The sequence below is a fragment of the Poecile atricapillus genome, chromosome 15 (genome assembly GCF_030490865.1).
Source record: "Poecile atricapillus isolate bPoeAtr1 chromosome 15, bPoeAtr1.hap1, whole genome shotgun sequence".
NCBI classification, from domain to species: domain Eukaryota; kingdom Metazoa; phylum Chordata; class Aves; order Passeriformes; family Paridae; genus Poecile; species Poecile atricapillus.
In genome coordinates, this window is record NC_081263.1 from 12352852 (window position 1) to 12376846 (window position 23995).

At 48.7% G+C, this 23995-nt stretch overlaps 1 protein-coding gene across 1 annotated transcript in view; it reads left to right on the forward strand.

Annotated features, from left to right (window-relative positions):
* The window catches only part of TOX2 (TOX high mobility group box family member 2), a 152957-nt gene that overhangs the window by 46700 nt on the left and 82262 nt on the right, over positions 1–23995 (forward strand). Inside the window, exon 2 of the mRNA XM_058850649.1 lies at positions 15272–15337. Within this exon, the coding sequence (XP_058706632.1) occupies positions 15272–15337 (66 nt within the window). The remainder of the gene's footprint in view (positions 1–15271; positions 15338–23995) is intronic.

Below are 23995 nucleotides of genomic sequence, written 5' to 3' on the forward strand. Positions count from 1 at the left end.
AGTGCCATGGACACAGCAGTTATGGGACAGGGACAGTGCCATGGACACACTGGATATGGGACAGGGACAGTGCATGGACACAGCAGTTATGGGACAGGGACAGTGCCATGGACACAGCAGTTATGGGACAGGGACAGTGCCATGGACACAGCAGTTATGGGACAGGGACAGTGCCATGGACACACTGGATATGGGACAGTCCCTGCTGCTCAACCCCACTGCCACAAACGGGGTGGACATCCTGGGAGTTGGGCAGTGGGGCTGGGCACCCATCTCCTCAGGCTTTCAACCTGTTTGGAGGTGTTGGCTGCAGGTGTGCTCGGGGCCAGGATCCATCCCAAAGATAAAACTGTGCTTATGTGGACAAAAATCAGACCCTGCAAGTCCATACACAGCATCCCTCATGTGAGCTGAAGTGCCCCATGGTGGGGAAGCTGCTTGCAAGGACCCTGTCCTGGAGTCCCTTTGGCTCATCAGGTGATGTTTTCTCCTCTGGAGAGGGGATGAAGCCCATGCAGGTGACTGCTCTGACAGCCCAGCCCACGTGGTCATGGACAGCAATATTCCATATTACCCTCACAATTGTTCCTTTAACAGGCGTTGCTCGGATTATGTAGAAGAGTTAATAAATATTAGAGTGGATTTAAGAAAGTGGATTTAAGAAAACCCTTTGGTGTTGGTAATTGTGACTGGCAGCCAGCAGCACCGAGCACAGCTCCTCTGTGTGTCCTGGCAGGCTGAATGTGAGCTTCTTTTCTTGTAAAGCCCATGCTGGGCTCCTCAGAGCCATTCTGGTGGCAGCTCCAGTGTCACCTTTGTGGTTTCTCAGGTGCTGGAGCACAAGGATTTCAGCAGGGGTTAATGCTTCCTCATTAGTGTGGCTGTGCTGATTAGTGCCTGCACCCACACAAGTGACAGCTGCCAGACCTTGGTGTTCCCTCCCCATGGCAAACCCACAGCAGGCCAGTTTGGGCAGTGTCACCAAGCCTGGAAGGGTGGCACAGCCATAAATGCTGTGTGATCCCAGGGTGAGGGCTGTGGGAGGAAGATGGGAGCTCAGCTTGTCAGGGCAGCTTTTACATTTTCCCTTTGTCAGCGTAAGCTGATGTTGAACAGGGCAAATCCTTCCCCCCAGAAGGAGCCTGGCAAGACCTTCCCTGTGAATATATGAATAGCAGTTGGGTAAACAGTGCATCTGAATTTATGAATTATTTGACACCAACAGGCTGGAACGAACTCTGTAATTTTATTGTGGTAGATTTAGTGGGTCAGACATATACATGCCAAGTCAAAGTGACCTAGAAAACCTTTCTAGGTCAAATTATTGCTTGAAAACTTCTCTTTTTCAAAGGCAAGACCATAAGTTTTCATGCTTACTCTGACACATTTTCCTTCTGAAAGTGCAACATGAGTCGTCAGGACAGGATTTGTTGTGTTCTACACTGAGAAGAGAGAAAGAAACCTGAAGAAGGGGGATACTAATTTCTTAATGAAACAAGGCCTGTTCTGGCCACCTCTGTTGTCCTGAGATAGGATGTTGGATACCTGGCTGGCAGGAATTTAGGACAGAAGTTGCAACAGTGATTGTATTCACACTTTGCTGTTTCCAGTGGTGCTAAAACCTTTCAAACTCCTGGGTCCAGCAGCAACCAGCACCTGCAGCCTGCTTTTGGAGCCCTAACCCTTCATAAGATGGGGAATTATTTATTAAGAGCTTTTTCTCCCCTGAAGAAGTTCAGGAGAGGCTGGTGAGGTTTGCAGGTGATGGTTCCTCACTGGAGCATTGGGATGGGGCAGAGCCACACTCTGCTGCCCTGGACACCCCAGCCTGGGAGCCACGGGGGTGGGTGAGGCCACAAGGACCCAGGATCTCAAAGTTGTTGTCCTGAAGCTCCTTCCTGCTCTGGTAACTCCTGAGTGTGAGCAAAGGCAGCTTTTGTTCTGTTGGGAGGAGGCCTGAGCTGCTAATAAAAGCTCAGCTCTTCTTTTGGGTTACCTATTTCAGAGTGCAAACAGAAGATAACAGAACCAGGGCTTCAACAAGAAGTGCAGGGGGCTCCCCACCACCCTCATTTGGTTTGGGGTGGGCTGAAAGGTTTTTGTCCTGTGGTGCTTCTGGCCATGCTGTGAGATGTGGCTGGCTGAGGACCTGGGCTGGAGCCCAGATGTTGGCAGATGCTCGGCTGAGCTGGCAGCATCCTCAGAGGTGCCCAAATCATGGAATCTTTAAGGCTGGGAAAGACCTCCAAGATCATCAAATCCAACCTTCCCCTGAGTACTACTGTGCCCACTAAACCATCCTGGGACACTCCCCATCCCTCGTGTTTTTAACACTTGCAGCAGTGGTGATCCAGCTCTGCCCTGGGCAGCTTGCTCCCAGAGGAACTCCCAAGCAGGAATTCTGCTTCCCAACTGTTGGCCAAGCTGTTGGCACATCACCCACTCTGGTTTTACTCCCTGTGAAGAGTGGGAATCCATCCCATGCCCCATCCCACCCCCAGGGCTCCTCCCTGCTCCCCTTCACCTGCCCAAGGTGGGGGTGTTGGAAATAAATGTTCTTTAAAGGCTTCCCAAGCCAAACCATTCCATCAATCTGTGGTTAACCCCACAACAGGGCTGGCTGCAGGTGGGAGCCACCACCGTGGGCATCCCAGCAGCTCCCTGCCAACATTCCCAGAGCAGCACAACCCAAACTCCACAGCTTCCAAAGGGATTTTTCAGCCCAGCCCTGACCTACTTGAAAGTAGCTTTTGCCATCCCAGGGAAGTGGGTAATGGGAGGCTGCAGTGCCTTCGGAACAATTACAGCTCACAGCAGTCCAAATGAAAATGTTTGTTGAAAACAACATGTGCATAATTAAGGCTTAATGAGCCCTTGTCTGTTTGGAATCTGCAATTAGATTTATAATAGAAAATACCAGCAAATGCCAAATAGCTTTAAAAGAAGACGAGATAAAAGATAATTTTGCTGCAAATCTATAGTAATACTGTAATTTAATGAGCTGGAAGTGGTGCAGAGAAAGACTGTAAAAGCTTTGGACAAGTTTGTATTGTGCGTGTTTATCTTATCTGCCCATTTCCCTATCTATAAAGCTGTCAGTCTTGCTTTTAACTGCTTGGAAAAAGGCAGGACTTTGCTAAAATCAGGAAGACTCCCTTTGTTTATTTTTATTTAAGTCATTAATTAGTCAGGCAAAGCTGCTCTTTTCACTTTCTCATCAACATGCTTTAAACTTCTTCTTAGGGTTAATAATAGTAATAATAATAATAATAGTCATAATAATATCTTTATTCAATTATTTACAGTGAGGCAGGGGCATAATAATAATAATCAGAGGTGCTTTTCTCTGATTAGTTTCATTAATTTTAATGAGTTTTTAACTGTCTTTTTAAGATGTTGACAATTTTCAGCACTTAGGAAGATACTGAGCAAGTAAACCCGAGGCCAGCTTGGCTGCAGTAAGCACAGAATACCTTTAGCCCTAATGAAGGAGTTAGAGGGCAGTAAAATCTGGTGGAAAGATTAATAAAGTGAACAGAGAGGTAGGAAAAAAGGGAAAAGAAGCTGAAATTAGAAGTGCTTGAGGGAGATGGTTGGGGTTTTTTTCATATTTAATAGTTGAGGTTGGGAATGAAGCTTTGGGTGCGACACGTGGCCCAAGGGCAGGGCAATGGGGTGATGGGGCTGTGACGTGCACAAGCTCCTGGAAACACAGCTCAGCAGCTCTGTGTGACCAGCCTAACTCAGCATTCACCAAACAGGGCCACGAGGATGTGGTGCTGCTGCCTGGGGAGGCACCTTTCCGATGCGCTCTTACAGCCGTGGGAAACGCTGCTGAGCTTCAGCTTCTGTGAAACCCTGCCCTGGCTTGTCTTGGGCCTCCAGCGTGTGAAGTTCCAGCCCTGGTGCTGTGTTTGCAGCTTGGGTGGTGCAGCTCCAGCCCCAGCCTTGCCAGCAGTGATGGGATGTGATGGATGTGATGGGAGCCCGTGCATCCCACAGGGTCTGCACCTCCCATCCCTGCTCCCAACCCCTCCATGGGATCACAGCATCACAGAAGGAACCAGGTTGGAAAAGACCTTTGAGATCATCAAGTCCAACCTATGACCCAACACCTCCTCATCAACTAAACTGATTCCTTAGGATTTTAGCTGTTATATTTTCCATCTATTTGTAACCCTGCAGTTCTCAGTGTATAACTCTAAACTCCACACACAGTGGGAGCTGCTGCTTTCCCAGTTTGGGCAGACACAACAATTCCTCTCCAGGCCTGGCAATCAAGGACACCTCACTGCCTCAGGCCCCCAGAGATGGAAACAAAAGGGAGTTGGGGGAGCAAACTTGGGGTAAATGACTTCATTATCTGAAGCTGTAATTGGAATATTAACCCCCAATATGCAAATGAACCAAACTTATAAAAGTATGAAAACCTGTGACCAGTCATCCATTTTTTGGGTGCAGCCCCTGGGGGGCTTTATCTGCCCTGGATGTACCTGAAGGCCCTTCAATAAATAGAACAGCATTTTTATTCTCTTAACTCTCTGGCCTCTGTTCTTAGGTAGTCCCAAAAAAGCATCAAAACCACCGAGTGCCACATCCAGGCATTTTTTAAACACGTCCAGGAACGGTGACTCCACCACCTTCCTGGGCAGATTCCAGTGCCCAATCACCCTTTCAGAGAAGAACTTTTTCCTGTTGTCCAGCCTAAACTTCCCCTGGTTAAGGTGGCACAGCTTAAGGCTGTGTCCTCTTGTCCTGTTGCTGGTTGCCTGGGAGAAGAGACCGATCCCTACCTGGCTGCAGCCTCCTGTCAGGGATTTGTAGAGAGTGATAATGTCTCCCCTGAGCCTCCTTTTCTCCAGGCTAACCAGCCCCAGCTCCCTCAGTTGTTCCTCACAGGGTTTGTGTTCCCAGCCCCTCACCAGCCTCCTTGGATGTGTTCAAGTGTCTCAAGGTCCTTCCCAGACCGAGGGGCCAGAACTGGACACAGCACTGGAGGTGTGGCCTCAGCAGTGCCCAGCAATGACCTCCCTGCTCCTGCTGGCCACACTGTTCCATCCACTGCTTCCCTTCCCTTCCCAGGAACATGGAACCACACGGTTCCTCTGGATCAGGCTGCCCTGTCCAACCTGACCTTGCAATTTCAGAACCTTCCTATCATCCTTCTTTTAGGCTTGGGTTTTATTTAGTCTTTAAAGGCCTCGCTTTTCATTAGTTTTATTCTTTTGTGAGTCAGGAATGTGTTCAAACATTGTGAAATGGATTGTATTTTGTCAGCCCTTGTTTTATTTTTTTTTCAAGTCATTCTAAGTACCACTGCAAGAGTATATTTGCATTCAAAGTGGAGTGCAGAACCACAGAAAGCAGGTTTTTGCTGGTGCCAAATATCTGTGTGGTGGAAACTATTTTCTAAATGACTGGCATGGAAGATCTCTGATTTATTTTTTTTCCCTCCCAACTATCTGGTTTTGCATAATGTTCCTTTCCCCACGGTCTTGAAAAATCAATTATTTGTTCCCCTAATGCTTTACAAGAGAAGAAAATAGACAAGATTTTAAATTCTGGGGGGCAGAAATGCACTTTTACTTGGAAAGAGGTTTGGGTTGAAATGGACCTTAAAGGTCATTTGGTTCTACCCCCTGCCATGGGCAGGGACACCTTTCACTATCCCAGACTGCTCCAACCTGGACTTGGACACTTCCAGGGATGGGGCAGCCACAGCTTCCCTGGGCACCCTGTGCCAGGGGCTCACCATCCTCTGAGTGAAGAATTTCCTTGTGCTATTTAACCTGTGCTGAAAGAGCAGGGGCTGTGGGGTGAATTAAAGCTACTGTTTTTCCTTTGTGAATATCAGTTGAGTAGCACATGTGATTTTAGGAATTAGTGGAGTGAGTTAGGATCTACTTGGGACCCAGGCTGTTTACCTGTGCTGCTGCCAGCAAGGCATTGGGATTGGAAGCAAAATTCATGGTCTTTAAAAAGTGCCCAGCTTTGAGGCACCCCCTCCTCACCCCTCTGACAGCTCTGTTCCTCACTTCGTTATTTACTCGCTGTGCAGTGGGGAGAAGACAAATAGAGATTTCCAAACCCATTCCTGCTCTGTGTACATCAAACCCAACATCACCCAGCCGCTGCTGCTGCTGCTGGCAGCTTCCACCTTCTCTCCCCAAGGAATTGCTTTGATTCCATCCAGGAATCCACCTCAGAACATCACTGCCTGTGCTGCACACTCCCTGGGCCAAGGGGACCAAATTATAGGGTGGGAAAGCTTCCCTGCTAAAGGTTTCTTTATTCCCAGCTGCTCCCCTGCCTCCTTGGCTGTTCCAGTGCCATGTGGAGCCCCTCTCCAGTGGTTCCTCTGGCTGCTGTTCTGCTGTGGAAATCAGCACCTCCATTAAAGGCTCCCAGAGCGGAGCCAGGCTGTAGCTGCTTCCCAGGCACACAGGTATCAGCTCTATTTTTATCTCAGCCCCCAGGTTTTATCTTGCAGAAAACAATGTTTCTCAGTGCCTTTGACGCTGGCACTGTTCTGGCACAGAGTGCTTTTAGATCTTTGCGTGTTTTCTGCCTCTCTCGCTTTGCTGTGAATTACAAGTGTTGCTGGAGGAGCAGGCAGTGCACTTATTGCTCATTACCACGGATTGTATTTATTTAACACACACCAGGCCAGTGCCAGGATGGTGCTGCATCCCTGTACCCTCCTCCCTGCCCTCACCAGGTTCCCTCAGCTGCTGAGGGGTGAAGGACCAGCTCAGCAAGAGCCTGGTATTTCTATTTTTCAGCAGATAAACTCCTGGAGCAGCTGTGCTAAACAGCTCCAGATGTGTTGTTGGTTTTGAGAAGGAAGCGATGTACACGAGCCTTGCAGCGGCAGCGCTGCAAGAGAAACAGCATTGAGCTGGTGAGCAATGGGCTGGGGAGGTCCTGGCTGAGGGCAGTGGGTGCTGCTCACCTCCCAGCAGCCTGAGTTCCATTTCCATGCCCAGAATCAGAGAGAAATGGGAAAGGATTTGGTTTTTGGCTGCAGCTCTGATGAGCTGTCGGTGCCACGGAAAAGGATGGAGATCTGCTGAGCGCTCAGTGCACCAGGGCAGCTCAATGCACCAGCAGCATTATTACACCAGGCTAAAAGCTAAACACAATCATCTGAGCACAGTCAAAATGTATTAGATCAACATCTGCCCTTAGGAGCAAAACCTGCTCAGCTGAAACCCCAACCCCTCCTCCACGCACCGCGAGGTGTAACCGTGAGTGACTTTGGCCTTTAAATTAATCACCCTTCCTCTGAGCATCCTCAGTGCAACTGGGAGTGGATGGATGGATGGATGGATGGATGGATGGATGGATGGATGGATGGATGAAGGATTAGCTGCTCTGTGCTGCTTTCCCTTGTTTTTGGAGTCGCCCAAGAAAGGGTTAAGCAGAATTTTGATCTCTGCAATATTTTCATGCTTATACATTCTGTTTCTCATTTCCATGACAAAGATGGTAGGAAGAGCAGAATAAGGTACAGAATTTGCAGAGCAATTTTATGACTGTAATGAGAACAGAAAATAGTAGGGGGAGAAGAATTGTAATTAGAATATGAAATGGGAAAAAAAAATTAATCTATTTCCATGTCAGTCTTAAGACTAAATTCTGCTGCTCCCTGTAGCTTTCAGTGGACGGGTTTTTTGTGTGTATGTGAAGAGCTTGAACTCCTTTGCAGGCTCTGAAAGATCCAGGTAAATGAGTTTAAGGCCTCATTCCCCCCCAAATAATGTAATAACAATAATTTTGTGTGCAGCGTTGACAGAAAGCCAGCCAGTCTCTTAGATAAATGAATGCTGTCACTCGAATAGTGGTGGCATTTCAGGAGAATAAAAGGGGATGCTGGAGATGCTCTTGGGGTGGAGGTCTGTGTGAGTATCACAGGATCACATATTCCAGAAGCCCCCAAACACCAAATATTGCCAGTCCTGAGGGACGTCTGTGTGTCCTGAGCCCCCCAAGCAAAGCTGGGCCACCCACACGGGGCTGTGCAGCGCCTGGTCCAGCTGAGCTCTGAGTATCTCCAGGGATGGAGGGCCCACCGTGATATTGGATCACACATATGCTGAAAAATGAGATTATATCTGTCCACAGAGCTCCCAGGGGCTCCCAGGTCAGGGTTTATTACTCATCTCTCATTTACCCAGTTGATGTTCTGGATCCCTCTAAGCCACAGTGTCCTGCAGCAAGAGGTTTTGGTCTTGAGTCCAGTATGAAGAACTTCTCTGGAGAGATCTAATTTCTCTTGCTGACAGTGTCTGTCTCCTTGCTTTTAGGCTGTTAGAACCCTGCTCTCATTTCATTTTTTCAGGTACATCCTCCTTGAGTCCATCTAACACCCTTCTATCCCTTCACCACCCCTTTTTCCTCATCCACACATGCTATTCCACACCTTGGATCCTCCTTGCAGCTGTTCTCTCTCCTTCTAATAGTACATATGATAAAATAATACTTGATCTTTCATTTTTTGCTCTTTTCCTGATTTCTCTCAACACCTGAATGGCGTTTTTGGCAGCTGCTGAGGACTGAAAAAACCTTGGAAGTGAAACTTCTCCAGAGAAGTTTCTCTTCTGGACAGCAACATCTATTTTAAGACCCATTGTAATGTCTGTCGTTGGGATTGCTTTTCTTCAGTGCATTACTTTGCATTTATTGACATTAAATTTAATCTTCCATTTCCTCAGTGCCACTTAGTGCAGCGAGACTCCTAATGCAAAGCTATTCAAAGTCGCTTTTAGTTTTGGCTGGCCTGAATAATTTCTGTCTCATTAATAAACTGAGCCCTTCCAGATCAGTTATATGATGAGCTGGAGAGATTTTAGTGCAGATGGATCATGCACCATGATCTTCTGCTTGCTAAAACCTACTGAGTGTCTTGCTGTGAGCAAGAGAACCTTCCCCTGGGCCCATGATGTGTTGGGCTCTGAGATTTAGAGCTGGTTTTTGAGGAACCTTGTGAGAAGTTCAACCAGGGAGGTCAGTTCATCTTTCCCAGGGGCTTGCTCTAAGTGGGCTGTGAGGCACAAGGTCCCTTGTCTTGGCTCCCTCTGGGCCTCCTTGGGGTGTGTTGGAGTGTGATGGGCTCACAATGGGTTGGATATTATGCTGGTTTGGAGTCTTCCCCTTCCCACTCCTGAGTGTTTGGGAGCAGAGACAAGGGTCAGACATTTAAAATCATTGAATCATTTAGGCTGGGAAAGACCCCTGGGATTGTTGGGCCCAGCCATTGACCCAGCACTGTTAAGGCCACCTCTAACCCACGTCCCCAAGTGTCACATCCAGCTATCTTTTAAATCCCTCCAGGCATGGTGGCTCCACCACTGCCCTGGGCAGCTGTGCCAGAGCTGGACAAGCCTTGCAGTGGAGAAACTTTCCCTAATCTCAATCTAAACCTGACCTGGGACACCTTGAGGCCGTTCCCTCTCCTCCTGTCGCTGTTCCCTGGCAGCAGAGCCCGACCCCCCCGGCTGTCCCCTCCTGGCAGGGATTGTGCAGAGCCAGAAGGGTCCCCTGAGCCTCCTTTTCTCCAGGCTGAGCCCCTTCCCAGCTCCCTCAGCCCCTCCTGGGGCTCCAGACCCTTCCCCAGCTCCATTCCCATCTCTGGACATTCCAGCCCCTCGGTGCCTTTGTCATCATGAGGGTCCCAAAGTTCCCTCACATTGTTTTAGAGCAGGTGGGTGAAAGTCACTTGGCCATGGGGGTTCCTTAGGATTTCCTTGGCTGGTTTGATGTTTTCCTTCTGGCCATCCCAATGTGAGAGCTTCTCAGATGGGTCTTTCCAAAGGGGATGCTCCAGTTTAGGAGTTTCTGAATACTCACTCCACCAGTGTCCAGGTCCAGGTCTTTCCTTTCTTTCCCACCTGGCTGTAATTCCTTGACAGCTTCCACCATACCCTGTCCCCACCAGCTCTGCAGGTTTCCTCCTCCTGGTGTATTTGAAAAAAACTCTTGCCAGGTTTTTATCCTCCTTGTAAACTGTTCTTAAAACAAACAAATCAACCAAACAAGCCACTTTTCACTGTAAGGCTTTAAGCCTCAAGACTTCAACCATATCAAGCTGAATTTCCCCTGGGATAATGTGTGAGAATACTCACTGTTTGTAGAAAACTCAGCCCCTCAAAGCCCCTGTGGCTGCTGTGGATGTTGTGTTTGTGTTCTGCCTCTGGCACCTGCTGTGGGGCCGTGCTCCTGTTGATGCCATTTGTCCCCAGAGCAGTAGCAGTGGCAGTGGCAGTGGCCAGGCTGGCTGGGAGGGACACACCGAGCTCCCCTGGCAGGGCACTCCTGGGGGAACCGTAAATCTCCTGCTGAACTCCTGACCCTCCCTGACAGCATCAACCCAGGGGCTGCCCAAGCATTTCAGCACACAAATAAATAATGCTAAGTAGATCACTCCGGGCCAGAGGTTGTGTAAAGACCTTAATGGGGGAGCTGCAGTTAAAGAGATTAAGCTCACCTCAGCTGTGTATTCCCTGAAGAGGTGGGATGCTAAATTACTCCTGCAGGAATTTGCAGTGGCAGCTCAGCCAGCAGCAGCGCTGGCAGGGGCAGGGCTGAGGTGAGGATTTCACACCCCAGAGATGTGAACAGAGAGGATCCTTACCAGGACCAGCATCCTTGGGTGTGGATCCCTCACAGGGCTGAGCCTGGTGTGCAGCAGCAGCATCGGGGACATGCAGGGCTTGGAAGTGCCATGGCCAAAGTGCACTGACAGCAGAATGTGCCACTCTGATAATACTGATAAAAATGAATTGCAGGTAAAAGCATTTCTGGAACACTTTCTAAAGAAGAGTTATGTTTCCCCATGGTGGGAATGGTGCCCTTGGAAGCAGCTGAGTGAAGCCCAGCATTGCATGGGCTGCATTTTTGTTTTATTTTTTATTTTATTTTTAAGTGAGGACTATTTAATACAGATTAACTGTGTCACACAAGTTTTCTTGGGTCCTAACTTTCACTCACTAAAAACCTGAAGGCTTTCCTTGCATGGCATTACTTTGGGTCACTGTCTTGCTGCTGGTGTAGCTGAGGTGTATCTTGCTGGGGAAGCAAACCCAGATGCATTCCAAGAATCTCCAGTGAAATGTGGCATCCCCAGTGCAGCCAGTTTGGAAATGAGGTTGGGAACCCACTGCCCATCTCCTGTGTCAAAGCAGAGGCAAATGTTTATAGCTCTGAGCAGTGGGAACCACTGGAAACATCCAATTTGTTCTTAGCTGGTCATTTAGTAGCTCCTTGATAGTGATGACTCTTAAATACTGCTGGATTTGTATTAACAGGCCACATTTTCAAGCTCTAGAACCTCAGTGGACTTGCAGTTTAGGTGCTCTGGTCTAGTATTGCCAAAAATGAGTGTTAAAATTTAGGTAAGACTCCTCCAAAAAAAAACAAACCTCAAATCAAAAAAGCCCCCAAACTCACCACACATAAAATAAAATTACATAAAATGTTTGGAAAGCTTTTGAGATCTTGCAGGTATCACAGGAGGTATTACTGGTATGAATTTTGCCCACATATTCTGGTCTGGTGGAAGGTGGCCCTGCCCATGTCAGGGGAGTTGAACTGGATGATCTTTAAGGTCCCTTCCAACCCAAACCAACCTGTGATTCCACATTTTCTAACAGAGCTGAAATTTCCATCTCAGTTCGTGGCTCTCACAAAATAAAAAGGATGTGATGAGGTTCATAATAAAATTGTACAAGCTGGCAATGCCATCCAGGAAAAAGTAACACCTTCTTGGAATCTTGGCAGGAGGTTGTGTTTCTTTCCACTGGGCCCTTCCCAGTTAGCAAACATTTGTTCTCCCTGTTTGCACAGAGCTGGAGATCCCACAGCTGCTGCACTTTGGGGTCTGTCCCAGTCTGCTGCCTGCATTTGTTTTTCTTTTTCATATTCATCTGGCTAACATGAGACCTGTGTGACCTCTGGGCACATTCACAGGTTTGAAAATAATGCTGTGGAGCAAAAATAACAAACCAAAGTGAGTCTAGAAAAGCAATAAAAGTTTAAAAAGTGCTTTGTACAACATCTGAATTGAACTCCGTGTATGGGCCGACAGAGCAGTGCCAGCTGCAGCTCCCCTGGAAGAGCTGTAGTAAAAAGAATTATATTTTTAATTAAATTCTCCATGAAAAACTGAATTTCAGAGGATGTTTTCTCACACTTTTACCTTTTGCTTGGACCCGAAATTCTCAGTAGATTGTCCCATGGAGGGGTGCAGTTGTGGCTTGGTCTCCATCACCTTGATGTCCTTGGAATTCCCTCTCTGAATGGGGTTGGCAGTGTCCCCATCCTTATCCACCCGTGCCAGGCAGAGCCACCTCCCGTGGCACCAGATGGAATCTTGCCTGGCCTTTGGCTTGGAATTCACCTGCAGACCAAGGCAGTTCCGTGGTGTTCATTTGACTTTGTTACCAGAACTGGTGGAATTTGGGGCACTTTCCCTTCTCCCTCACCCTTTCCCTTTCGCTTCCCCTTTTTTTTTCCCCCTTCCCTTTTTCTTTCCCTCTTTTCCCTTCCTTCCCTGGCTTTGTGCTCATTTCATGCAGGAGAGAATCAGCCACAGCCACTGATTTGTTTAATAGGCTGCTCCTATTAACCAAAGAATAATAAAATTAAGTAATTGCAACCAAGCAAAAGGGTGATTAAGACAACACACAAGAGGATGTTCCTTTTGAATTAGGACTTGAAAATTATCCCTGCCACATCATTCAGTGCAGGCTGGATTTTGGGGTAAGGGGGGTGATGAATGGCTGTATCCAGGTCTGGAACAGGAGCTACAGTGGAGGAAAAAAGGGAGGAAGCATTTCTAACCAAAGGGAAATATTAAAATTTCTTTTTCTACCATAAATCTACCTGGAATGATGGGGTTGATTGTTTTGAAGTGCATTCCGTAGCAAAACAATAATGAGAAGAGGGAGAGCACATTACTTATCTGCTCTACCTGGCTGCTGCATAACTGGCAAACATCTAATTGAAAAAATATCCTGATGGGAGATTTTCTAATAAATTTGTTTGCACCTTCATAGCCTAGAGGAGAGGGAAAAAAAAAATCCAATCAGCAGTGGGGAAATTCCAAAGTTTCCATTGCATTTCAAGTCTTGATTTTCAGGCTCGCTGCTCAGCCTGGCAATCAGAGAAACAGTAATTTTGAAGGCAGGATTCATTACAGTTGTTATGAAGGCATCAAGGGTAGGAGGAATTGTGGAATGGAGGTAGAGGAATAGTAGAAAGCCATAAAAAAATACATCCTGACAAACAGAAGGATGTGGAGAAAGGGGAGGGTTTGTCCTGCTCTGGGCCTCCCTCTGAAGGATACTTTTGGTTTGCTGAATGTAATTTTCAAGGTAATTTATTTTCTTGGAGGAAAAGGTGGTGGCCAAGTGTGGGTCGGTATCTTCTCGTGGGTAACAAGGGGTAGAATGAGAGGAATCAGCCTCATGTGCACCAGGGCAGGTTTGGATTGGATATCAGGGAAAATTTCTTCACTGGAACGGTGGCCAGGTACCAGAAGAGGTGGCCCAGGGCCATGTGAAGCCTCCATCCCTGGAGGGATTTATGAGAGGTGATGTGGCACTTGGGGCCATCCCTAAATGGTGCCTTGGCAGTACAGGGGGAATGTTTGGCTCAGTGATCCTGGAGGGCTTTTCCAACCCTGGAGATTCCGTGATTCTCCAGCAACCTCTGGCCCCTCTGCTGCCAGCCCAGGTGTGTCTGCTGGGGTTGGCAGGGGGTGTTGAGGCTGTAGAGCTGGTTGGGTCTGGGTTCCTGGAAGCTCCAGCTGGAGCTGTGCTGCCAGGAGCTGGCTGTGCCAGGGAACATCTGACAGGTGCTGCAGGGAAATGCAGGCTGGAGTGGATGATGTCCAGCTGCCTCCTGGGGAAGTTGTTTGTCCCAGTGCTCCTTGCATCCCACAGCTCCTGCCTCACTGATGGATCTCACAGAACCCAGCAGCTGCACAGGGATCCTGTCCCACCCTGCTGCAGCTGCTGCTGGTGTCACTGTCAACCAGTGCCACGATACCTGCTCCAGTTTTGCAGCTTTTAATTGGTTTGCTGTGCCAGAGGACAGTTTGGCAATTAGAGGGTGTCTGAGGCCAAGCAGAGCCGTGTTACCCCCACTTGGCTTTACTAACTCTGCTGACTTTAACAGCTAATCCTGCAGCACTCTGAGAAATGGAAGTGTAATTAATTGTCCAGGCTGAAAATCTTCACCCGGTTTTATTTAGATTTCGCTTTTATTGCTCTTAATATGGCCAATTTCTGTTAAGGCATAACTGGAATCAGCTTCATATCAGAGAGTGAGAGAACAGGTGAGGGGTGAATGATCTCCAATTCATCATGCTGCTGGTAAGGGCAGGAGGGTTGGCTCTTCCCCTTGTTAAGTGCAAGGTGTCACTCACATCTGCTACCTCCATCCTCATCTCGGGAGTGTTTTATGGCACAGCCCGTTTTTATTGCCATAATTAATTTGTGCCCTCAGCCTTGAGGCCTGCCCCAGCTGTACTTCCAGCCAGAGACAATCCTGGAGGGCTTTTTTTCCTTCCTTTGGAATGGAGGGAGTGAAAAGCTCCCGTTGTAGCTAATTAGTGAGAAGAGTTGTAGTTCTCCATGGGGGTTTTGTGGCCTGATAAGTGAATTAGCAGCTGGGAATTGTGTGTTGGAGCTGTGGGCACTCAGGAGGATGGGCTGTGCTCGGGCTGCTCAGCCCAGCTGTGGAGCAGAGTCCTGGCAGGGCAGGCAGGAGAACAGAAGATGAGGGGATGGATGTGTCAGGCTTTGCACAGAGACTGAATGCCCCAGAGTGATTCTGCATTGCTGCAGAATTTGGTGTTGAGGGTTGTGCAGAGGTCTGTAAGAGAACAGAATGGGATCTGTCCAAGGCTGGACATTTCCATTGATTGAAGCTGGCTTTTCATGTCAGACTGATGGCCTAGGAGGAATTTTAGCAACAGCTTCTTTGGGGTGATCTTTGCTGCAGGGTGCATCTGTGGGTTCATACATATGACTTATTTATCTGGAGTGGTTCATTCCTTATTTCACTGAAAAAATCCCATATCCATGCTATGTCAGCATATCCCACTGCCATAACTGGGGTGAAGGTGCGCTCCTACACACTGAAAAGTGTTCAAACAGCAGCTCAGGGTTTTCCTTTGGGAATTCTGGCTCTGGGTGTGAAGAGCCAGGAAGGCATTTGGGATGCACAGGAGATGGCATTTTATTAACTCTTCCTTTTGCCTTTCTAGTTTGATGGGGAGAACATGTACATGGGGATGAACGACAACGCCCAGGAGTTTCTATCGGCCAATCAGGTAAGTGTTGTTTTGCTGGGGTGAGATTTTTAAGGGACTGAAGCACAAATTCTAGGAGTTCTCTGTGAATCTGCCCTCCTGGGACATCCATGGAGGAGGTCAGAGCCCAGCTGCTGCCGAGGAGCGGTGGATGGATTATTGGGATGCCCTTCCATCCTGTTGCCTGCCACTGGAGCACTGCTGAAAAAGCTTTGCTGAAAAGCTTTGCCTCAGCATCCCTCACTGAAAATGAAGGTGCATTTGGTGTTTCTGGACACTGAAGTTTCCAAGTATTGTGTGCAGTTCAGGTGTCTCCTTCCCTCATGTGGAGTATTTCCTGTAGCTAAATAGATTAACAGGGGAGAAAAAGGAATCAAAGGGTTCCTGTTTTGGAGTTAGAAACCCATGTGTGGGGGACCAGAATAGAAGTGTTCATGTCCTGCAGGTGCCCAAATCATGGAAAAAAACACAGAGTGGGGCCCTAAAGCTGTATATGGGTTGGAACATGATCTTTAAGATGATCTTCCAACCCAGCTCGGTGATTCTATAAAGTTAAGCTCATATTTAGGTCCTGCTGGGACAGGAGGACTTCAGCACATGCTGTTCTATCCCCCTGTCCTGGAGAAGATGAGAGCTGGTGCCCTGTGCACCCCTCAGGGGTGGCCTGGTGTGGTTAGAGGAGCTGCAGCCTCAGCGTGGAGCATCTCCTCACATGCAGCTGAGGGAGGGAGGGAGGGAGGGAGGGACGGAGGGTGGCAGTTCCTTGCTGACACATCCCAGTTTTGGTTGTGTTTTGGGCTGGGCTGTTTTGGTGACCCCAGACACACCCCACAGAGTGCCCCTGGGGTTTGGGACATCACAGCAGATTGCAAAGCTTGAGAAGCACGAGGCTCCAATAGCAGCAGGGGTTAAACTCTCTCCACTTTGCACTGGGAATGGGATGGAATGCTGTGTTTGCCTCCTTGGAGCAGGCAGTATCACTGCTCAGGAGTTCCTGCTCTGCCTCTGGGAGCTGGCATGGGAGAAAAGCTGTCACCACCACGGCGTGGGGAGAGGTTGTTCTTGTGTGAGGAGGAATTCCAGGGTGGGGAAGGAACAGCAAACTTTGTGCTACTGAGTGATTCAGCAGAAACAAATATGTGTTCCAACAGCAGAGTGGGGTTGAGCCAGGAATTGCCAGAGGGTGAGCAAATATGGGAAAGATCCCTGAGAGCCCCATCCAGGTCAGCCCTGTCCTGTCCCCCAGGCTGTGCACAGCCACAGGCTCTGCAGGGCAGCTGCTGTAGATACTTTGCCTTTAAAAACTCCTGAGGGACAAGGATTTCACTGGGAAGGGCTGGCAGGGACCAGCCACAGTCCCTGGCCATGATGTGCCTGCAGGGCCAGGCTGGACTTGGGCAGAGTGAACCACTGTGCTTCATGGCCAGCATGAACCATTTGTGTTTCCTTCTTAGCAGCTATCTCATCCCATTTCCCTCCAGGGTGGGTGTGAGAGGGAGGTCAGAAGGGGTGCTGTGGGGTTGGGAGTGGTTTGCTGCACCTCAAGAAGGAGGGCTGGCTCCCAAAGGAAAGCAGGGATTACCTTGTGGTCGAGGATTCACGTCCTGAGTTTGATCCTGGAGAAGGATCAGCCAAGCCAGTTTAGACCCCTGTAACCTGGGCAACAGGAGTTTACTCTTCATTTGCTCTCTGTTTACTTGCTGACCTTTATTTCCCATTTTGGAGCAGCAGTTAAGGATGGAGAGGGAGGAAAATTCTTTCCCTTGGCAGAGGGCAGGAACCCCCCAGTGCAGGGATGGCTTTGTGCACAGGGGCTGTGCTGCCCTTTCCCCACCAGCACTGTGGAGAGTAAGATGGAAAATAAATGGGGAAGTTTGCCTTGTTTTGCATCCCCTGTCCCTCCCTGTGCTGGTGTGGGACAGTCAGAGGGGAGCTGGGAGTATGGGGGTGCAGGGTGGGCTCTGTGGGACTCCCCAGGAACTCATCTGGGTGGAACTGGGAGGGAAGGTGAGGATCCCAGTTCATGCCCTGCAGGGATGTGGGCTCACACCCAGCCTGAGCTTTGGCCAAGGAGGATGAGGAGCAGCTTCCTCCTCACCCTCCTTAATGCATCATCTCCCTTTATTTACCTGCACATCAGAACTTGTTTACTGGTTTTACAGCCCCAGCCATGACTTCAGCACTAAGGACACGACTCTGCTATTTAAATGGGGGTTCCAGATGGCTTTTTATTGTTTGCTGAACCTGTTGTAACCCGAAGGAGTACATTAACCAGCAGGAGGGGTGTTCCACAGTCTCACCTCAGAGGCTGCTGAACCACCAGATACCTTTACAGCCCATGAGGGACATCCAGCAGCCCTTGGGTTCCTTCAAGACAAAGGCAAAAATTTCAGACTCAGGGCTGGAACCATCACACTGCAGTAGATGAGCCTGGTGGGCTGGGTTTTTCCTCCATCATGATCCTGCAGCTCCCTGGCAGCAGATTTGTCTCAGCTCCTTGTCTGGTTTTTGATCCTAAGGAAGTTCTGTTCAGCCCAGGGCAGAAGGCTCCAGGGAGAGCTCAGAGCCCCTTCCAGTGCCCAAAGGGGCTCCAGGAGAGCTGGAGAGGGACTGGAGACAAGGGATGGAGGGACAGGACACAGGGAATGGCTCCCACTGCCAGAAGGCAGGGCTGGATGGGATATTGGGAGGGAATTGTTCCCTGTGAGGGTGGGCAGGCCCTGGCACAGGGTGCCCAGAGCAGCTGTGGCTGCCCCTGGATCCCTGGAAGTGTCCAAGGCCAGGCTGGACAGGGCTGGGAGCAGCCTGGGACAGTGGAAGGTGTCCCTGCCATGGCAGGGGCTTGGAAAGAGATGAGATTTAAGGTCCCTTCCAACCCAAACCATTCTGGGTTTTTACAGCTTCTCCTGGCAAGAAAGTGGTAAAGGCAGGATCAGTGCCCTCCTGCCTCTCCTTCATTATTCCCTGCCTAGCTGCCAGCTTGAGGGGAAGAAGAAACAAAACCCCAGAACAAAACCCATATAAAACCCCCACAAAACACCATCCATATGGAAGCCAGGTGCCCTCTTCCTTTCCCCATCTCTCTTGTTGGGATGGCTTTTGTGCCATGGCTGCAGCTCTTGTCATCTCAGAGGGGTTGGACTCAGCTGAGAACAAAATGCAGAAATAAAGGAGCCTAAAACATAATGAGAGCACTGACAGCTCACGCCAGCACAACCTGCTTGGGGAAAATAATTCCTCTTGTTCCATCAAATAGGAGGGACATTTGACCCCAGAAGTGAGTCAAATGTGAAATGTAATTCAACCTCCAGCAGAGGCTAGGGTATAAATGCAAGCTGACATCTGATCAAACCATCATGGACATTTGACCCCCGAGATGAGTGAGGTATCTCTTGTGTCTTGTGGAGTCAGCAGAGCATCATTCCTCACCCTTGTCAATTCTCCTTCTTTCTTTCCCACCCTCCTCCCCAAACAAAGGCAAGGAATTAAGTAATGTGAAAAATCCTGAGGAATACACTGCTATGAAGTGCTCTGAAAGATTAGTAAAAATGCAATGGTGCTGGTGAAAGAAATAAAAACACCTGCAAAATCAGTGGAAAAGATATTTATTAAGGTCTTTGTGATAAATAGAGTAACACCAGGAAAGGGAAAGGTTGGGAAATTCCAGGACAGGAATGAGCTTGGTTTTATTTGGCATTGAGACTTTTGCACTTGCAGCAAAAGTCCACGGGTGCTTTAAAAACATGGATTAACTATGCCTGGGAATGCCCTGTGAGAAGGTATCATCATCCCATGTGCTGGGTGAAGAAATGCAGGAGCTGCCCTGTTGTGGAGCTGGGGGTGATGTGAGAGGTTGTGGGGACTGCCAGGCCCTGGCATGGCTTTGGGGACCACTGTCCCGTGGCTTTTGGGAGCAGGGATGGGGCTGTGTACCTGGCCAGTGCAGGGACATTATGGAAAGCCTTGGGGAGGGTGTTTGCTGCATTTCCCCTCCCTCCATGAATATCTCTGGCTGCCAGCAGTGCAACAGGCAGCTTGAAGGAGGAAAGAGCTGATTATTTATCACTGGACAGCTTGGATCCTGTGCTCTGCCTAATCCCAGGAGATTTCAGTGCATGGCTTATTCCAGCTGAGCAACCAGCCTGTTACTGTCCCTGCAAGTAAATTTGTGTGTCTCCTCTGGAAAGGCTGTTCAACACCACTGTGGTTTGTTCAGGCCAGGGAGACTCAGCTCTTTGCTTTTGGAAGTGAGGGCACAGCCTGGACCCACTGCTATAAAGTGTTGAAAATTTGAGAGTTCAATTGAAAATAGGAGAGTTAAATTGACAAAGTTCTCTGCACATCAATTCCTCCTCCTAATGCTGTTCCTGTGTGCTGCTCTTGCTGGCTCATGCTACCCAGAGTGTCTAAAATGTCAGCTCCTGGCTGCCAGGTTTGCACAGCAACCTGGGGTAATGTCCCTGCCCATGGCAGGGGTGTGGGACTGGATGGTCTTTAAGACCCAACACAAACCATTCCAGGATTCTACAGCTGAAAAAGCAGGATGCCTGGAGAAGCTGTGGATGCCCCTGGATCCCTGGAAGTGTCCAAGGCCAGGCTGGATGGGACTTGGAGCAACTTAGGATAGTGGAAGGTGTCCTGCCCGTGGCAGGGGTGGAATGGGATGAGCTTTAAGGTCTCTTCCCACCCATCCATTCCAGGATTCTGTGACTGAAAAAGGCAGGATTTCACCCAAGCCTGGTGAGACACCTGCTACAGATGATGTCAAGTGTCTCACCTGATGTGTAGAGCAGCACCAGGGGCTTTAACTGGGGCTCTGGGCTTTAGGGGGAGACTGGGTATCTCGTGGATGAGCTGTTTACACTTACACTGCCAAGAAAGCAATTCCATGGGCAGGGATGTGTTTCTGCAGGGCTGTGGATATGTGTAAAGCAGAAGGTGGATTTTCCCTGGCTGTGTGTGAATCAGGAAGCCCTGCTGGGCACAGGGGTTTTGCTGACACCCCAAGGGAGATGCAGCTAGGAGAGCTGATATTTGTCATGGGCACACACACATCCACAGCAGCTGTCTTCAGCTCCAGCACCAACAGGAGCGTGGGGTTAGCCACGGCCGCCCCTTCCCGCACACGTGGGATCCGTCTGCGGGTGTCCCCGCGTGCCTGCACGTGTATAAATCAACATTTATCTACTGTATCTATTGCCCTTTATCTCCCTGCCTCCATATATCTCCACGCTGGGGTCTGTATTAGCCATAATAGATACAGTGAGTCACTGATCTGGTGGGTCAAATGGTCAGGGCTCTTTGATCAGCCGTCAGGATCCATTACCACCGGGGCCTCCACTGGGGCTGGAATTACAACTTACATTTGACTCATTTCTGGGGTCAAAACGTCCCTCTTATTTGATCGAATGACAGAAATTGTATAATTTGTATATATCCCTGAGCCATATGTGCTCTGAGTGCCACTCTAATGTGTTTTATAAAGGCACAGCTGTCTTGGTGACTTATTTAAAATGGGATTTTGAAGTAGTGTTCTTGCCGTTTAATGTCCTCATTCAGGGTTACACAAGGTTTATCAAATAATAAATAACATTTAGAACATTTGTTTTAACATAACAATGGCTTTGCTGGTTATAAGGAACTTGGCGGTCCAGTAAAGCTGTGTTTGGTAAATAAGTGATAATGCAGAAAGCAAAGATAGGATAATTAGAAATTAATGATGTGTGGGAAGCTATGGATACCTTCCTCATGTTCTGCTAACGCTCCAGACGAGACAGAGCTCGTCTTGGCAGCCTCTGCTATAAAATATGCCTTCAAACCTTGTCATAATACTGGCAGACGTGTTGTTGCCACCAGTCTTGACTGAATCACAGCAAAATGTCAACACTGGATAAAATAAACCTGGGGCTGGGGCAGACCCACGTGAGTGCAGGGTTCCCCATCCCTGCTGGGGACCACGGAGCCAGGACACAGTGACTGATCCTGGAGCCCTGGGCAGAGTGAGGGTGATTGGGTGCTGATGAATTTGTGCCTCACCCTGCCCTCATTCCTCCTCCCTCCAGAGCAGGAGCTGTGAAATGGAGCCAAGGTGGCCTTTGGTTTCCAGTGCATCAGTGGTGGGGCTGCTCTGCCAGGGACAGTGAAGCAGCTACAGGCAATTGCTCAGGTGTGAGATGTTCTCATGGCAGCTGTCTCTGACCACCCAGCTGTGTGAATTTGGAGGAGTTTCCAGCACTTTGTCCTGTAAGACACTGCAGGTTGCTTGTGGTCACCACAGCCACTGCCTCAAACCCGGGATTGCTCCAGAGGAAAGGCTGGAAGAACCCAGGAGATCATGGACATGGCTGAGCAATTCCAGAGGGTGATCCTTCTCTTGAGTCTTATAAAAAGATCTGCACAGAAAATTAGAGCCTATGGTGAGGTTATTCTTTGTGCAGTTTCCACTCAAGTCCCTTAATGAACTTTGGTGTTTCTAATTAATCCTTTGCACGTGAAGAAACTTGTTTTAACTTTCATAGAATCACAGAATGGATTGGGATGGAAGTCACCCTTAAAAGTCATCTAATTCAAACCCTCTGCAAGGAGCAGGGACATCTCCAAGCACATCAGGGTGATCAGGGCCCTGTCCAAGCTGACCTTGGATGTTCCCAGGGATGGGACATCCACAGCTTCTCTGGGATGTGAGAAGCTGTGCCAGTGTTTCACCACCCTCTGAGTGAATAATTGAGGGGACAGGGTTTGGGGTCTCCATATTCTGTTGATTTTTGGCTTGATCTGTTGATCACAGGAACAGATGGTATCAGAGGTTGGTCAGTGTTAAAGGAAGTCACATATAAGTGAGGGGTTTAAAAAGGGGGAATATGGTTTCCGTTTTTAAGGGGGGCATGGAGAGCTGTGGTGCTCCTGAATCTCCAGCAGTCTTGTGCTCTTTGGATTTTATTCTCTTGCGCCTGTGTGGAGTCTTGGTCTCTTCCAATCTGCAAATAATCTGTATTTTTGAAGTCTGGAATCAGCCCCATCAGGGGCAGAGCACACCTGAAAGTCAATAACCGAAGGCTCCCCAATCCCTTTACAAGGCAACCTTGCAAATACTGCAAGAACATACAGATATATGTGTATAAAAGACCCCTAGTGAAGGGAAGAGAAGAGAGAGGTTTGTATAGACTCAGAGTTGAAAGAGGATTACACAGAGTTTGGGAGTGTGCACTGCAGGCCCCCATGCTAGGATACAGATTTTTCTCTTTCCCTGCTGTTCTTTGAGTAATACTGTATAATTTCATATGTTGTGCTGGAGAAGAAAAAATAGAGGGGAGACATTGATAGATACTAAATGCCTTTCTCAGCAGACGAGTCAGGAGGAATCTCATGTACTATTTTAGAATGAACAATAGAGTGTTCCATGTCATTTATTATAATCAGCAGCTAATGGAAACCCTTCCAGGAGGGGTTTGGGAGTTGAGCACAACTACAGCTGATGATCCAGGCTTGTGAATTTTGCATGAACTCCTGTGTGACAGTGAAATTTTTGAAAGGTGCAGTCAGGAAGCGATTCCTGTAGCTTAGTCATAGCAAGGGAAGGTTTTACTGCTGGTGCAAGGCCAGCCATAGTGTTTAAATAAAACAATAATAAAAAATCCCTTCATATTACAAGCAGAGTGAACATCAACCCTTGGTCTCAAGGGACTCCTAAGTTTTTTAGCAATAGGGTGTTTGAAAAACAGCCACCAAGCATCCCAGAGTGAACAGCTAATGAAATTGAGCCATTCCTAGAGCAAAATGGATGGTCTGTGCTTCGATTGCACTGACTCTGGGGAAAAAAAGGGAAAAAGAAACAGCATCTCAAACAGCTGAGGACACCTGTCAGAGTACTTGGTAGGGATGGGAAACACTGAAACTGTTGTGGTGGCTGAATTTCATGTGTAGATATTTCATCAAGGAGATTGCTGATAGGTTTAGGGCCAAAGGCAGGAGGGAGAAGGAAATCCTCAGGTGCACTGAAGGACACACACCACACTTGCCAGCATGAGGGCTGGGGACAGCATCCACCACTCTCCAAGGTCCCCTGGAGACCATGGCCAGCTCTGGCCAGTCCCAGCAGTTACCTTTCCTTGTCTTTCCTGTGCCTTTCCAAGGTTTTCTGGGATATGAATCAGCTCAGAGAATGGTTTTGACCCAAAAAAGAGCACATGTATTAAAGCAGCACATCAGGCTCTTGTTCTGTGAGATGTGGAATCAAAATGTGCCTGAGGAGCTTCAGCCAGAGCTGGGATTTCTTTTGCATTGAAAAGGTCTGTAAACAGTGAAACATTTAAAAATTTATGATAAAAATCCTCTCTGTGCAGGAGACTGGCCCAGGGCTGGAGGAAGCAGAGCTGCAGCTGGGGAGGTGGTGGGAACCTGGGGGGGCCAGAGAAGGAGCAGCAGGACCATGTCCATCCCCCTGAGAAACAGCCTTTGCTGCTGCTGCATCTTCATCTGAAGGTTTCTACAGAAAACACTGATACCAAGATGAGCTCTGACAGAGGATTGGACATGGGTGGCTCCTGGTGCTGAAATGCCCTCATGCCCACCGGTGGGGCTGAGGGAAAGGTGTATCCCAGAGCCCAGCAGTGCTCCCTGTGTGCTGCAGGTGAATATGGAGTGACTGGGAGTGCTTCAGAGCCCCATGGGGCACAGCTG